This window comes from Lissotriton vulgaris, chromosome 4_1 (assembly GCF_964263255.1).
Source record: "Lissotriton vulgaris chromosome 4_1, aLisVul1.2, whole genome shotgun sequence".
Lineage (NCBI taxonomy): Eukaryota > Metazoa > Chordata > Amphibia > Caudata > Salamandridae > Lissotriton > Lissotriton vulgaris.
In genome coordinates, this window is record NC_141691.1 from 670,984,831 (window position 1) to 671,002,332 (window position 17,502).

A 17,502-nucleotide genomic window follows, 5' to 3' on the forward strand; every position below is an offset into this window, starting at 1 on the left:
GGGCTATTTATCACTTGAATGGGAAACTTTATGACCCTGATTCCTAGCCTGAATTACTTTATCAGGTGCAAAAGATCCGCCCTGTTCCAAGTTTTTGGGGAATAACCGTGCAGATTTTAGTGCCAAAGTCACCAAAATCTTCATGGTACGGTAAACACTGTACACGTTCCCCTTGCAAATACGGGCACTTTTGATAGGCCGAGATTTAATGAAGGGTGAGTAATTTATCGTGCTCTGTAATGACTTGGGGGCATATTACCAAGAAACGGCGTAAACATTATCGCCGCTTTAGCAGCAGAAAACTGCCGCTAAATCGGCGATAATGGGCTTGATAATACGCCCTTGTGAATTATTATAGAAGCCCATGTTTGAGTGTGACCATGGGCTTCTATGGGAATTCTCTACACCGTATTATCAAGCCCATTATCGCCGCTTTAGCAGCAGTTTTCTGACGCTAAAGTGGCTTGATAATATGCCCCTGAGTGTCGTAAATACCACCCAGCTCAGAATTCCGACCCCTGCGCAAACAGGGTTTTGCAAAAGTGTCAGATACATCAATCAACTGAGAGCCAGAGGCAGTATCTTCGTGCTGCAAATAAGAGAACATGAGGGAGATTCCATGTGTGAATGTAAGTTAAAACAATGCGCACGCATGAAGGATGTATTTTGTTGTCTTAGAAGAAGTGTAATCTTAGAAGACAACACTTTTCGGGTTTTCTTCTGCTAATGAAAAGATCGAGGCTCTTATTCGTCTCTTATTATTCTGTATCAGAAAGTATTTTGTACATGATTTTCATTTTTTCCATTGGCCTTTACGTTTTGTTTTTTTACAAATAATCCTCAGGAAGTGTGTTTTTAGCTTTCGGTTTATTTTACCAAAAAGGACAATTCAGTGCTGCCTTGAAACACAGTTGGATACTATGTTGCATATGTTTGCTGTTTCCCCTTGTGCAGTGGTTGTGCCTATATTTACCTTTATACAAACATCCCGCAGATGGTTGAGTTTCAGGCCCCCTGATGATCCTGCTTTCATCAAAGCTCATTCAAGCTTTCTCCTCTTTGGTGATGAAGAGGAAGCCATTAGGGCTACAGTGCAAGGCTTTTAAAAACACAATTGGATTTGCTTGAAGTCCAAGGCTGCCTCAGTATGTTATTGAGGCTGCAATGGCTAAGACTGCCCTTGAACTGCTTCCAAGCAAAACATTTCAGATTATACCCTGGTACAGATGTAGACCAACAAGACAAGGTAGTGTAAAGCCAACAGCAACCGGCGATGCAACCAGATTCATCGAGGCGGTAACGTGGATCCAAAATAACCCCAAACGTTGTCTTCTGCGTTACATTATGTCTCAGCACCGCAGAACGATGGGTTGTGTATCTCTTTCATTTAACTGCTATTCCTTAAGGTGGACTTCTCAGATAGGTGTGGCAGAGTCCACGTGGTGGATTGACCTGTTAGAGGTCTACTCAGGATTCTGCCTCTACGGGCAATCATTAAGGAAAGTAAAATGAGGGACTCCATATTTGTCAGGGTCTCAGATTCCACGGGGAGTGTTCCAGTCCTGTGATAGACCAAAACATTGCCTTTTCTGATGACAGTGAGCATGCAGGCCACGACATTGCCTTTTCTGATGACGATGAGTGTTGTAGGGAGGTAACAGGATTGAAATGCTGCTGCTCTCCCTTACTGCTTTAATGGGTCTTCATAAGGATTTAAACACAGAAGTGTGTGGCTACTCTCACAGACATCTTAAGTGAAGTCACTTGATGCAAACCATTGTCCTCAGGGTCCAACATCAGCCATATACCCACTGGGGGGGGGGGGATTCTTTAGATCCTGTCAATAAACCCTCGCAGGTATTTGTCCCTTGCCGATGTACACCTGCCCCAGGGAGCTCATTACCCGCTCCAGCTTCAAGCCTAGTCCTCACCGACGTCTAAGAAGCAACGTCCATTCACTTTTAATCTCAGACGTCATCTTCCACAGGAGAATAATTACATCTCCATAGTCGTTGTTGCATCAAAAAGTCACATGATTCTGACATTAGATGTCCACAATCCTGGGGAAAACTCTGGGCCCTTGTTTGACTCCAAAACCACGTTATTCTCTTGGGCTGGTTGCTTGATATGTGTGTGCACAGTCAACCAACATGAACTGTATATTTGGAACTCGGAGCCTGCGCCATTTATGAATGTTTATATGCAGCCATTCCTTTTCCCGGCAAATGGCAGCGATAAATGTTTTGGGGCTGATGTAGAGCTTGGCTAATGTCCCATCCACGCTTTTTTTTAATATGGATGTTCATGCATTCTAAATAGGGCAGTTGGGACCTTCTTTGCCCATCGGCAGATCTTCCCCACATCCCCAAACTGTAAATGAGGCTTTAAGCATTTTGGACCTCAAAGTATAAGTAGTATTAGCGTAGAACAGGTACACCAATGGCAGTGAGGGACATGGGCAAAACAGTCCCCGTGTGTGGTATAAGTAGACATCCCTCGACCTTCTGAAGTGTTATTATGACTTCGGCTTCCTTACTGCCTTTTTCCCCATTAACCAAATCACGCCGTATCCATGCAAGTGTTTCCTTTCATTTGCACAATTTCCAGAGTGCACACACTAGTGCACATAGCAAACTGTGTTTGTGAATGCCAAACAGTTTGATCTGTCCCCTATTGATGAGAAATGGCACAACACATCGATTACCATGGATTTAGTGATGCTGTGCAAAGTCACTTTCAGGCACAGTGTTTTTATCACTGTGCCACTTACCCAGCCTCACATTTTGCACAATCATATTGTTTGCATTTGGAATGTGCTTCGTTGCCCAGGGCCCATGCATTCATCTTGACTTGCAGCTCACTCCTAGATCTAATCCATGGATTTACAACAGCTAGTAAAAGAGAAGAGATCTTAGTTTCACGAACAAGCACATATTGAAGATGCCGCTGACTGCAATAGCGAAGATTACTGGTGACCATCAACTTCCCATTCATCCTGTGTCCCCACATGGGCCCAGAGCACATAATCAGTGGGTGGTCAGAGGCCCTGCAGTGATTGCTACTCCATTACCATAATGGCGGACTAACCACACAGTGAATATCCTGCAATCATTGCCTCCCCACCCCAACCTTTACGTATTTCGCAAAGCTTTAGCTCGAGTTCCTGACAATTTGGCACATAGCTAAGGGGAAAGCACATTGGTGTTCCCGGATTACCTGCATTTGTAGCTTTTCTGATAAGTTCTAACTTGAAACCTGTTGTTTTTTAATCAGTATTTATTGTATTCTCAGCTGTAATCTCGAAAACTCCATTGTGTGCAGCTTTGAACATGAAATCGCAATTTACTTTATTTGTTATTATCATTACATTGAAAAGACTAGTAAGGAAGCTCTGTGGGTGGAGTGCCCATTGCAGAGAACTGTGTGCAAATTGCAGGTTACAATATCAGATCTAGGCCTAGGCGGAGTTCATGGAATTCCGTTATGCGGAACTCCGCAAAGTGACCCAAAAATTCTGCTGTGCTACGCGGAGTTCTGCAAGCGGCAGAGTGTGTTAGGATGCGCCAGTTCACGCTGATTTTTAGCGCTGGGTGTTTGTCCAACACTGGAAAATCAGCATGAACGGCGCCATGCGCTGTGCAAGAGCCCGCTGCTTCTTTGTGCTCCTCGAGTAGATGTGCTACTCGAGCAGCAGCTTCTTCATCACGAACGGAAGGTTTCTCAGTGTGAGCAGTAGCGGCCATCCGCGATCAACCGCTTTGAGAAATCTCGCTGGGACGTGGTCTGGAGTAAGATTTTCCTTGCTGGTGCTCGTCAGCTTAATGTTGGCAAGCGCTAGTGAGTGGAATTTCATACCCAGACTTAATGAGATCCCAGTAGGTCGAGATAAGCCTTTTATCATCTAGAGGTCGATGATATGAGTTCCATTGAGATAAGTAATGATAAAGTATGTTGGCTAAACATGAGAGACATTTTGCGGCATGTGAATAGTCAAAGATAGTAATAAATTGCAAAATGGATTTGAAATGTTTTTCTCACTGCCTGTAATTATGAATATTGTGGAGGATAGTGTCTACAAGTAAATTCTCTTTCCTTGTCCATTTACTTCTAGTCAACCACATGAAGGTAACACCAATGGACCTGGCCACGGCTTCCCTCCTGAACGTCTTCAATGGGAATGAGTGTGGGGCAGAGGGCTCTTGGCAGGTTGGAGTGGAACAAGACGTCACCCACACCAACGGCTGCATTGCATTGGGGATCCGGCTCCCCCACATGGAGTACGAGCTCTTCAAGATGGAGCTGGACGCGCGGGGGAGGTACCTGCTGTTCAACGGCCAGCGGCCCAGTGATGGGTCCAGCCCTGACCGGCCTGAGAAAAGAGCCACCTCTTACCAGATGTCCCTGGTTCAGTGCGCTTCATCAGTACCAAGACTTGTTGAGTCAATTGAGGAGCGCCATAGAGGCCCGAACAGGAACGCTGCCACCGACAACCAATCCCGACTCCTCGTCATGAGTGCTATGACTCTGTTTATTTGTACTGTTTCACATTGGAACATTCTCAGTTAAAAATAGAGGAGTTTAGAAGAAAGACTATCCTTGCCTTGACTGGTCAAATAGGATACCGCGTGACTGAGGACTTTTGTTCCTTGAAGAAGGAACATGTATTTACTTGATGCACTTGGAAGCCAGAATAGTTGCCCCTTTTGCCATTCCTCCCCTTCTCCTTCCACCGTGAATATCACTCGCTTAATGCCTGTACTTTGAACTTTGCCCGTTCTGATCGCAGCCTGACATGACTGCGCAGCAGTAATTGCACTTTAGGACTGCAGAAAGAACTGTTTTGTATAATTATTATTATTGGTATATTTTTCAGGCAAGACATTGCTAAAGAAAATCCCTTTAAGGATGTTTCTTCACCTTAGCCCTATTTTTTCTTGCCTTTTTCCTCCCCTTCACCCTGGCGCCCAGTATTCCTTTCCTTTTCTGGGTCAAATGATCAGGAATTCTTTTTTAAAGTCGAATTACATACAAATAACATTATTGTACATATGTATATACAAAAGACACATGGATTTTATCAAGACATAACCTTTCAGGTATGAAACCAAAGAGAAGAAAAACTAAGTATACATTTTTTTGTTGCTATTGAGAAGCTCAGTGGTAAACATCTAAATTAAAAATGTAAATTAATTTAAAAACAGTGTTATAACTAATTTTGTATGCTGGTTATAAAATGAAAAGATTTAGTGGGGACTGCAGCCCAGATTTTTCTGTCTTGCTTTGACCATTGTTGGTATCTGTTGAAGGGGTAATGATTTCCACATCACTTAATATATCGAAAATGCGCGGAGCGTTGGAGGACCAATGGACACTGACTTCATCTCTGTGCTCTTTAGCTGTGAGAAATTGTCCAGTAATAGTAAATCTTCTTGTAATAGTAATAATAGTCTTTCTCTTCAGACATAGCTTGACTAAGTAGGCGCAACAATCTTGGTTGACTTCAACTGTTCCTAGAAAAGGCCCATTGATTCGCAGTTGTGGCCTGCCCTAGGTAAATAGGTTCAGGGCAGAGACTATCACTCTTTGCAGCAAGATGTTGGGAATGTTTCAGCCACCACTTTCTAGGGCTTATATATGCTCATTGAAAAAGAACTAAAGGATCAATCAATGAAGCATCTAAGCCTGTAGGCGAATAAACTCCTGAGAGCCCAATAGACAGAGCTAGGACACCTGATGGGTGATAACATCTCTCAAAATACAAGGAGGCGAAAAAATGAGTACCTGACAACTGGCTTTGTTTGTAATATATATTTATGAATGTCTTGTTGCTGGAGCGGTGGTTTTGCAACCACCAGTTGCTTGTTCAATGTAAGCAATTTTTCCTACATGGTGTCCTATTTTATGATCCCGATCCCAGGTAATAAATCTTAGCTTCTGAAAAGAAGTTTAGTGCCACACCCAGGGGCGTAGCTTCAGGGGAGGTGGTTATGTTGTTACACCCCACTATTAAATGTATTTCGTGATAAATAGTTGGGTCCAAGTACTTTCAGTTGGTTATGGAGAGGTGTCTGTTGGATTTCACCAAGGAATTTATACACACAGACACAAATGCACACACACTCTCTCCCTCACTCTGTTTGGAAATACTTCAATAATTTTTGTTATTTCACAAAATAACGTGCTTTCGCTCGCTTAGTACCCCTATCAATCCACATTCCTCTCCCTTACCACTGCCCCTTAAGCTAGGGTGACCAGATCGTGTGACCCGGGACATTTCACAGAAATAGAGGAAGAACTACAAGTTTACATCAATAAAGTGGCAAAGAATGACAGCCCTCATCCTCATAGAAACACAGAAGAGGCACTAAGAAAATAAATACAATTTAATTTTTAAAACCAGCATCATACCTTTTAATTACTTTGCTTTCTTATAACAGCTGCTTATTAACCCTGTGTTGTAACAGTGCCTCTCACTCTTTAGCTTACCCTCTCAAAAAAACGGGACATAAACCAATTTTACTGAAATCTACCGGGACAACTGTTGAAAAACTGGGACCGTCTGGGCAAATCCAGGACGCCTGGTCACCCTGCTTGTCCTAAAATGTTTTTAACACTATGTGCCAGAGTGATGGTTGGGAAATCTGAAGTTCAGCCCCCGCATCTTACTGACAATGCTACGCCCCTGGCCACACATTGTTGCACAAATAGCGCAAAAAGGCACAGCATCACGGAATTATAATATGTATTTATTTGGTGTTATTGTTTTGGAGCTATTTGAGTACCCTGTGCTTTGTCGCACTGTGATACGGTGCCCACTTCCCTCTTAACTCTCCCTCAATGCATCACCTCTGTGTATTCTTTGGTATGGAGACAATCTCGTGCTGGATTCTCTAGGAGTGTATGGGGCATATTAGCAAGTGCAATATCGCCGCTTTAGCGGCACTTTTTGCCGCTAAAGCAGCGATATTTTTTATCGCCCTATCAGCAAGCTGTCGCTAACAGCAGTTAGCTACAGCTTTTAAGTGATAGCGACTGGTTTGGGGCCCGCTTTGCATGTCAGCGATATTTATCGCTAATGACATGCAAAGTGGGCGTTCCCAAACTGTTAGCGACTGAAAGCAGTCACTAACACAGCTATCGCCTATTAGCAAAGCAGGCTTAGCAATAAAAAATGTCTCGCTAGGCGTGATTATCGCTAGAATCTAACGCCTGCTAATAGGATGACTTACCTGTACATTCAATGGGGGGTGGATTGTCAGGTTAGGCCCCCATTGGCGCTAATACTTGAATATTGCTGGATTTCCAACGATATTCACGCATTTCGCCGCTATCGCTGGATATTTCAGCACAATGGAGAAAAACGTTGCTAATAGCATGTTTTCTCCGCTAACATATCCGGCGATGGCAGTGATAAATTAAAACGCGCTAAGCGGGTTTTGCGATAAATACCGCAAATCATTGCTAATCTGCCCCTATGTTTTCAAATATATAATTGTGGGTGGGGGAAAAAAAGCTATCCCTGAACATCCCGTCCCTGCAGCTTACTTTGCGTGGGTGGATGTCCCTGTCCAGAACCACGGTATGCCGCCCCCCCCCAAATAAAAAGCAATGTAAAGCTCTCCACACTCACATGAGGTTTTAAGTGCCCCTCAGAAATTAAGCAATACCACTAAAATATCTTGAAGCAGCCATTTTGCTTCGATGACTGCCATTTTTTCAAAGTGCTAAGTAAGGACTAAAGAGCTCCCTTGCTGCAGACGGTAAATGAACGTTTTTTGCATTAAATTGTGTGTTAAGACAAGAACAGATGTAGGCTAATTCAAGGGAGCGCCGGTCCTTAGAAAATAATATCCAGTTTGCCATTGGTAGACACGACTAAGGTTTGCTCAGAGAGAACACTGAATGCACCACTTAAAAAATAAGTGCAAATTGACGGAAAAATTTGGGATATTTTAGCAAACACAAATGGCTAGTAAATGTCTTATTTTCTCTGTAAATGGGACTCCAGTTAAAATAAAGAGTACTTTAGTTACTATCCTTTCACAGACATCTCAGTATGTTTGATTGTGACTGAACTTATGTGCACTTCCAAAATGCAATGATCTAATTGATTGTTCTTGCAGGGATGGCTCCACAGAAAGAATGGTGCATATTATGAGCCCGGAATTAAAATCCGACTCCCCATTATTGAAGGGTACAGTAATGAGTGTACCGCGTCCATATGGGTATTGGCCCTACCTAAGTAATGGAAGAAACCACAATACTCAGTGTCTGCACACCAATCTCCAGACATTTCCTTTATTCCAAGGCCTTCCCTGCACCCCCAGACATATTATGCATGCATTCCAAGGTTGAAGGTGTCCAGTAAAAAAGCAGAAGGTGCACGTTTTTCTGCAAAATTTGTTAGCACGATTTAGACGATAATTCCTATTAATATGAGGATCGGTATTTATAAGAAACTTGCAATGAGTTGTAGTGTGTTGCTGTTCCCTCCTTAAGTGTTAGAAGGGGGTTGGTCTCTGAGTAGCAGTGATCGTTCCTACTGCCCACACAGGGACCTCCCTCTCCCAGGAACTTGCCGAGCCTTCGGGGTCTGACCCTCAGATGCGAGGGTTAGGCATTTGTGGTTTCACACAGAGAGATCTCACAATACCACAGAAGGACAACACACCAGGTAATTATGTGTCAAGAAGCTCTTGATATATATACCAATTCTCATAAGGTCAGGTAAGTCACATGTACCAGTGGTATAGGGGTCAGAGTCGCTCTGGGGGTGGACGAGATATAGAAAGAGTTCGGTCGGGGAGCTCGGGTAGAAATTCCCACATACTCACAGTCTCCCTGGAGAGGCAGCCTATAGGATGTTAGCACTACTGCCCCTGCAGTTATGAGGGAGCGTACCCGGCACATGACTCACAATCCTCGAGTCACGGGATCCCTCTGCTTCCGTGCGTATCTCAGCGGGGGACTCACAATCCTCGAGTCACGATACGTCCGGGGCTTCAGTCCGGGTGTTGCGGCGTTGGACTCGCAATCCTCGAGTCGTGAGATGTCCTGTAGGTACGATTCGTACCCTCTGATCCAGCTGATTCGTGGCGTAGTACGATTTGTACCCTCTGCTCAGTACGAGTCGTACCCTGTGCTCCGGCTGGTTCGTGGCGCAGTACGAGTCGTACCCTCTGCTCAATATGAGTCGTACCCTCTGCTCAGTACGAGTCGTACCCTCTGCTCCGGCTGGTTCGTGGCGCAGTACGAGTCATACCCTCTGCTCTGGCTGGTTCGTTCAGGGTACGGGTCATGCTCCTGGTGCGGGGGGCCACTGTGGGTAGGCGCTCCAGTGTGTGCGGACACTAATACGGGCCATACTCCCCCACAGAGGATCACTGTTGCGCACCAGCGGGTGCGTGCTGAGGTACAGAGCGTACCTGCCGGCTGGGAGTCCACGAGGCGCACCACGGATGCGACCAGGAGTACGCATCGTACTCAGAAGGAGGAGCGGCGACACATCAGCCCAGCTCCGGAGGTCCAGGGGAACAGAGCCGCGACAGAGTCAGCAGGGCTCTCGGGGTCCAGGGGAACCGAGCCACGACAGACTCAGCAGGGCTCTCAGGGTCCAGGGGAACAGAGCCGTGATAGAGTCAGCAGGGCTCTTGGGGTCCAGGGAAACAGAGCTGCGACAGAGTCAGCAGGGCTCTCGGGGTCCAGGTTGCCAGAGCCGCGACCACGTCTGCAGGGCTTTTCAGGTTCCAAAACGACAACTCCCTCTTAGTCGGGAAGAGGCCCCAGTTATAGTGCCTCCATCTCTTTGAAGTCCTTTGCTCGGGCCGGGGAGTGCCTGGGGGTTCTCATCCTGAGTGTCCCGCTTCCGGCCAGCTAGCACCTGGCTTTCCTCACGTTAGTGGCAGGGTCATCAGACGGCCAGCGGGGAGTGGAGCCGGCCTCGGGGGAGACAGGACGTTTTACTGAAACACCTCCGCCCACTTCCCTTAGCGCCTGCCGGCCATCACCACGGGGCAATGTCATCCAGGTACGCGGCGCTGAATTCTTCCAGTCCTGCTAGAATCTAGTTGACCAGTCTCTGGAAGGTGGCCGGGGCATTCTTCATCCCGAAGGGCATCACTCGGAACTGGTAGTGCCCATCGGGAGTGGAGAAGGCGGACCTCTCCTTTGCCCCCTCAGTGAGGGCGATTTGCCAGTACCCCGAGGTTAGGTCGAAGGTGCTGAGGTAGAGTGCGGATCCCAGACGGTCACTGAGTTCGTCTGCTCGGGGGATGGGGTGCGCATCAGTTCGGGTGACAGCATTGAGTCCCCGGTAATCCACGCAGAACCTCAGTTTGGGGGTGGTACCAGGGGCAGCCGCCTTTGGGACCAGGACCACTGGACTGGCCCAGGAGCTGTCAGAGGACTCCACGACCCCCAGGGCAAACATTTTGGATACTTCCTCTTTAATACAGGATCGAACTCTGTCTGGGACGGGGTAGGCTCTGTGCCGTACTGGAGGGCTGTCCCCAGTGTCCACGTCGTGGACACACCAATCGGTGACACTGGGGACCAGGGAAAAGAGGTCCGCTAACTGTCCCAGCAACTGGCGACAGTCTTCGCGCTGTTCCGGGGTCAGGGAGGGAGAGAGGACTTCCCCCACCATGGAGCCATACTTTTCCTTAGCACACAGGAGATCGGGTAAGGGCTCGATTTCTTCTTCCACCCCAGCATCGGTGGCGACGAGCATGCTCACCTCAGACAGCTCGAAATGGGGTTTGAGGCGGTTGACATGGAGGACCCTTAATGGTTTCCATGGAGACTGTATATCGACTAGGTGGGTGGCCTGGCTTTTGCGTTCTACTACCTTGAAGGGACCGGTCCACTTGTCTTGGAGAGCACTGGGATCTACCGGGGCCATCACCCACACCTGCTGAGTAGGCTACAAACTCTACCAGAGTGGCATTCTGGTCATACCAGCGTTTCATTTCCTCCTGGATAGCCTCTTGGTTTGCCTCAGGGAGTTCCCTGAATTTCCGCGTCTGATTTCTTAGGGCCAGGATGTATCGGAAGACATCTTGGGGAGGGTTCCGGGGAGCGGTCTCCCAGCCTTCTTTGACCAGGCTGAGAGGACCCTCGGACAGGGTGGCCGTAGAGCAGCTCAAAAGGGCTGAACCCCAAGGACTTCTGGGGAACCTCCGGGTAGGATAACAGGAGGCATGGCAGGAGGATATCCCACTTACGCCTCAGGGGCTCTTTGAGGCCCATGATCATTCTCTCAACCAGGCCATTGCTTTGGGGGTGGAATGGGGTGGTGAATTTGTAAGTCACTCCGCATTCCTGCCACAGGGACTTCATGTATTTGGAAATTAAGTTGGTCCCCCTGTCGCTTACCACTTCGCGGGGGAATCCCACTCGGGAGAATGTCCCCATTAGGGCCCGCCCCACCACGGGGGCTGTCACCGTTCGGAGAGGGATGGCTCTGGGGTATCGGGTGGTGTGGTCCACCAGGACTAGGATGAATTTGTGGCCCACAGCGTTCCGGGATCTAGGGGCCCCACAATGTCGAGCCCCACCCGCTCAAAGGGGGTACTGACCACCGGAAAGGGTTGCAGGGGGGCCTTGCACCTTCCCCCACTCTTCCCAGTTGCCTGGCAAGTCGGGCAGCATCTGCAGTGGACTTTCACGTTGTGTCGCAATCGGGGCCAATTGAAATGGGTGACCAGTCGGTGGAAGGTCTTATCTTGCCCCAGGTGTCCCGCTAAGGGCACTTCATGGGCCAGGCCCTGGAGGAAGTCTCGGAAGCGTAGGGGTGCCACCAGTACCCGGGCTGACCCCAGCTCCGCAGACTTGGCTCGCTATATAAGAGGCCATTCTCCCAGTAGATCCAGTGGGACCCGGACTGGCCGCTGGCCGCCTGGGCGGTGGCCTGCTGCCGTTCGCCTATGAGGGAGGGGCAGGTACTCTGTTCCTGGCAGAACTCTTCCCTGGAAGGTCCACCCTCTTGTCGCCATTGGGCCAGTCCAGGTAGGTTACCTAGTTCCGCAATCTGTTCTCCGGTAGGGCTGAGGGCCTCCCCCTCTGGGCGTCTCCTCCGGAGGGCCGGAGCCGGAGGGGTCCGGTTGCCGGTACTCCCCACCTTCATCCTCAAGGGTAGGTATCTGGGCCACTGCCTCTGGCTCCCAATCTTCTGGAGCACCCATCTTGGTGGCCATGGAACGAGTGGTGGCGCACACCCACTCGGGCAGACCCAGCAGGCCCAGGTGAGCCTTCCGCTCCACCTGTGCCCATGGCGAAATTTCCAGATCGTTGCCCAGTAAACAATCCACAGGCATGTCTAGTCTGACAGCTACCTGCAAGGTGCCTGAGAGTCCTCCCCACTCAAAGGGAATGTGGGCCATCTTGCAGAGAGTCTCAGAATTGTCTGCCGCAATGACAGGGCAGAAGACATGTGGTACAATTTGTTTCTCCGTGACCAGGTGACACCGGACCGCTGTGACGCTGGCTTCGGTGTCGCGGAGGGCCCCTACCCGGTGCCCATTGATGGTTACCCACTGCCGGTAATTCTTAGTGTTGGCCGGCAGCGGGGTTCCAGGGATCATTTTTCCATCCCCTAGGGAGACCAGGGACAATGCTACGGGTTCCCACTCTTCGGTATCCTCTAACTCTTCCCCTAGGGCGACTGTGGCTATCTGGCGGGTTGGGGCACCAGAGGAGACAGGCTTTTTGTTGAGGGGACACTGGGGATCACTGGCGTAGTTGCCGGGTTGTTGGCATTTGTAACAAGTAATGGCGGTCTGCTTCGTGGAGCCCCGGGACTGGCTACGGGGGGATGTAGGGAGCTCTGTTGCTGGTTCACTTGGGGACTACGCTGGGGCCTGGGTTGGGATTCTCAATGCCTACCTTGCCCCCCCCCCCTCTCTGCCGGGGACCCTGCCCATTCCTGGCATATTCCCCCACGGGGCCCCTGGGGGCCCGGGTGTTGACCCAGCGGTCAGCCTCCACAGCAAGCCTCTTAGGGTCAGTAAGCTTGCTGTCCCGGAGGTGCTGGCGCAGTTCTACAAAGCAATTTAAGGACAAGTGCTCCCAGGCTATTAAGTCAAATAATTCTTCAAAAGTGGTGACCTTGCTGCCCTTAATCCAACCTTCTAAGGCTCTACTGTAAAAGTTGACATATTCTAACCAAGTGGTACCAGGGATTTTTTTGCAATCCCTGAATCGCTGCCTGTGCATTTCTGGGGTGAGCCCATACCTAACTAACAGGGCCTCTTTCATGTGGCTGTAGGAATTCAGTACCGTGGAGGGTAGCTCTAGCAAGGTATCCCTCCCTTCGCTTAGGAACCGCCCCCACAACCCGGCCCCCCAATCCTTCTCAGGGACCCGGTGGGAGGTCATCGCTACCTCATAGGCTTTGATCCATTGTTGAATGTCATCATTCCTATAGTATTCTTTTACTACGTCTTTGGGGATGTGGACCTTGGCTTCTACAGGGGGAGGGGTTCCTCGGTTTCCCGGGGGCCCGGCTTCCTCACTACTAGCCTTGAGCTCGAGCTCCTACAAGCTCAGTTCGTGCTCTAACTGGAGTTGCCTGCCCTCATGCTCTCGCTGCAACTTTTTTTCCTCCTACTGCCCTTGTAACCTCAATTCCTCCATCGCCAACTTCCTTTCTGCTAATTTTAACTCCCCTTCAATTTTTAGTTTAGCTAGCTCTAACTTGTGGGCTCGGTTTCTCTCTCGGTCTGCTAGCTCCCCGGGGAACACGCCTCTCTCTGACGTGCTGCTACGAGCAGGGGAGACTGCTCTCTCTCTCTCCGGGGCCCCAGGTTCGTCCTGCCACCCATACCCACCACCGTTCCCTTCTACATGGGGAGGCGGAGCTCTGGACTCTACCCAGGCCCTCAGGGCCTTTTGGAAATCCTCCTAGGTGCTTAGGCCAGTGGTAGGGATTTGAAAGTCTTTACAGAACTGTTTTAGCTCCCTATGGGTGTAGTTATCTAGTTGGTCTTCCTGAAAGGTCGGGTTCACGTGGGGCTCGGTCGGACTTATGGCTGTCGGGGAGATTAGTCTCTTTCTTAACTAGCTGCGGGGCTATTCAGAAAATTCTAGCTTCGCCACTTCAGGGCTATGTCAGGGTGTGTCCTTGCTAGGTGGCAAGTCAGTACTCCCCGTGTAGCAACCAGAAAAATGCCGGTTCGTATCCTTTCTGTTGCTTCCAGTGTTAGAAGGGGGTTGGTCTCTGAGTGGCAGTGATCGGTCTTACTGCCCACACAGGGACTGACCCTCAGATGCGAGGGTTAGGCAGTTGTGGTTGCACACAGAGAGATCTCACAATACCACAGAAGGACAACACACCAGGTGTCAAGAAGCTCTTTATATATATAACAATTCTCATCAGGTAAGTCACATGTACCAGTGGTATAGGGGTCAAAGTCGGGGGTGGACGGGATATAGAAAGAGTTCGGTCGGGGAACTCGGGTAGAATGTCCCACATACTCACAGTCTCCCTGGAGAGGATGACTCTTAGTCCTGGCAGCCTCTAGGATGTTAGCACTACTGCCCCTGCGGTTATGAGGGAGTGTATCTGGCACATGACTCACAATCCTCGAGTCACCGGGTGCCCTCGGCTTCCGTGCGTGTCACAGCGGGGGACTCACAATCCTCGAGTCACAAGACGTCGGGGGCTTCAGTGCGGGTGTTGCGGTGTTGGACTCGCAATCCTCGAGTCACGAGACGTTCTGGGCTTAATGCGGGTGGTGCAACGTTGGACTCGCAATCCTCGAGTCGAGAGATGTCCTGTAGGTACGATTCGTACCCTCTGATCCGGCTGATTCGTGGCGTAGTACGATTCTTACCCTCTGCTCAGTACGAGTCGTACCCTGTGCTCCGGCTGGTTTGTGGCGCAGTACGAGTCATACCATCTGCTCAGTACGAGTCGTACCCTCTGCTCAGTACGAGTCGTACCCTCTGCTCCGGCTGGTTCGTGGCGCAGTAAGAGTCGTACCCTCTACTCTGGCTGGTTCGTTCAGGGTACGGGCCGTGCTCCTGGTGCGGGGGTCACTGCGGGTAGGCGCTCCAGCGGGTGCGGACACGGGTACGGGCCGTACTCCCCCACAGAGGATCACTGTTGCTCACCAGTGGGTGTGTGCTGAGGTACGAGCGTAGCGGCCGGCTGGGAGTCCACGAGGCGCACCACGGGTGCGACCAGGAGTACGTGTCGTACTCACATGGAGGAGCGGCGACACGTCAGCCCGGCTCCGGAGGTCCAGAGGAACAGGGTCCAGGTTGCCAGAGCCGCAACTACGTCTGCAGGGCTCTTCAGGTTCCAAAACGACAACTCCCTCTCAGTCGGGAAGGGGCCCCAGTTATAGGGCCTCCATCTCTTTGAAGATGCGACCAGGAGTACGCATCGTACTCAGAAGGAGGAGCGGCGACACATCAGCCCAGCTCCGGAGGTCCAGGGGAACAGAGCCGCGACAGAGTCAGCAGGGCTCTCGGGGTCCAGGGGAACCGAGCCACGACAGACTCAGCAGGGCTCTCAGGGTCCAGGGGAACAGAGCCGTGATAGAGTCAGCAGGGCTGTTGGGGTCCAGGGAAACAGAGCTGCGACAGAGTCAGCAGGGCTCTCGGGGTCCAGGTTGCCAGAGCCGCGACCACGTCTGCAGGGCTCTTCAGGTTCCAAAACGACAACTCCCTCTTAGTCGGGAAGAGGCCCCAGTTATAGTGCCTCCATCTCTTTGAAGTCCTTTGATCGGGCCGGGGAGTGCCTGGGGGTTCTCATCCTGAGTGTCCCGCTTCCGGCCAGCTAGCACCTGGCTTTCCTCACGTTAGTGGCAGGGTCATCAGACGGTCAGCGGGGAGTGGAGCCGTCCTCTGGGGAGACAGGACGTTTTACTGAAACTCCTCCGCCCACTACCCTTAGCGCCTACCGGCCATCACCAGGCGGGGAGATCACTCGGCCGGAGGTTTCAGTGTTTGGGGTTTGGGAGTCACAGAGCCTCCCGGACAGTGCTTGTCCTACACTGGGGGGTGCTGTGGGTCCTTGATATTGGTAGGGTCTCAGGGTCCTGGGGGATGGGGAGCTGTTCGGGAGCTTCGGTGGCTTCCCCGGGACTGAAGTACTGGGTTTTTAAGAACGCAGCATGCCAGGGAACACACCCAAAGACTTCGAGTTCTTCCTGTTCAGACTACAGAAACACAGAGTCTTCTTGGTGAAGTCAAAGATCGTATTTATTGGCTGCAGCCAGTAACAGGTATCCTAGAAGTACAACACGGAGTATATTCTCAGGAGACTGCTCCATCTTACAAAGCCAGCCTTCTCTTTTTATACAAAATATTATGCTTTAGGCAAACATTCCCTATTTTACAGTTGACCATTCACATATTTTCACTACAAAGAAAAAGCAGAGTCATGATGACAAGCCCATATTTTAGTTTGTCCAGCCCACAATCAATTACCCGGCAAGGCCCAGTATTTTCATCAGATATCGCCGGACCCCCAATAAAAACAGGCACCTCCTCCTCGTAAAGCAAGTCATAAAGAAAGAAACAGGGTCAGGTGTGTGTAAGATTAGGCAATGTTTGTGTGCGATGAAAGGTTTATGATATGTTGTGCCTTGATACTAATCTCATTCTGCCACTGGGAAAGGAACTGGCCGAACAGGTTTGGCTTCAGGCAGTGGAGTCAGCTTGCCCAGGTCACAGAGGAGTCAGCAAAGGTGTACGTGTCCTTCAGACTCGTTTTCGGCCTTAGTCAATTGGGCTATGTGAGGGCAATCACAAAATGACTGCCATTCACAAAATGGAACCCGAGGGTTCAGGACGGAAACTCTGATTTCAGGATAATTTCGTCACTCGAATATGACGAAAAATCCTTGTGCATAGTATTCTAATCATTCTCGGTCTGCTGATACCAAAATCGTCATGAGACGACGATGTTTATAACACGGGTCCAGAATTTTCAGTACCACAGGTCGGGGAAATCTGGGGGGTCAAGGGTTACTTGCTAGCGTGAGGCCTCACACAGCGTTCTTGGGTGGAGTAGGGGGAAGTTCTAGCTCACAGAGTGGGCCCTGCACGTGGGTTTAGTGGAGAAGAGTGTACGGGGGCCCACGCCAAAGTGGTCAGGTCTAACATTAAGTACGTCACGGCCCTCTGCAGGTATTCTGAGCAAAATCAGTTGCATGCAAATAGGCAGGTAATAATATTGGAAAGCAAATAGAAAGCTCTGCAGATAGAGTGATAATATTTGATGACCTGGTAATATAAAACATTGCTTAGTACATAAACTTAGTGATAAAAGTACTCACAGAGAAAGCTACGTTAGCAATTGCACTTACAATATCAATGCTGACGGTATTTACCGCTGCATAAAGCGTACAGAAGCAGGTCTTTGGAATAGCCCTTTAAAAATATTGGAAGTGATTGACAACAGGAATAGCTGATAACAAGCGGTTTTATGCGAATTACAGGCCTGTAATCTAGGGATAGATAATAGTTGTATGTAATAAATGCACTGCAGCAAGC

At 49.6% G+C, this 17,502-nt stretch overlaps 1 protein-coding gene across 1 annotated transcript in view; it reads left to right on the forward strand.

Annotated features, from left to right (window-relative positions):
* APCDD1 (APC down-regulated 1) overlaps positions 1-5,198 on the forward strand; it is a 90,919-nt gene extending 85,721 nt beyond the window's left edge. Inside the window, exon 5 of the mRNA XM_086964937.1 lies at positions 4,112-5,198. Within this exon, the coding sequence (XP_086821063.1) occupies positions 4,112-4,566 (455 nt within the window). The 3' untranslated portion in view covers positions 4,567-5,198. The remainder of the gene's footprint in view (positions 1-4,111) is intronic.
* The last annotated feature ends 12,304 nt before the right edge of the window (positions 5,199-17,502 follow it).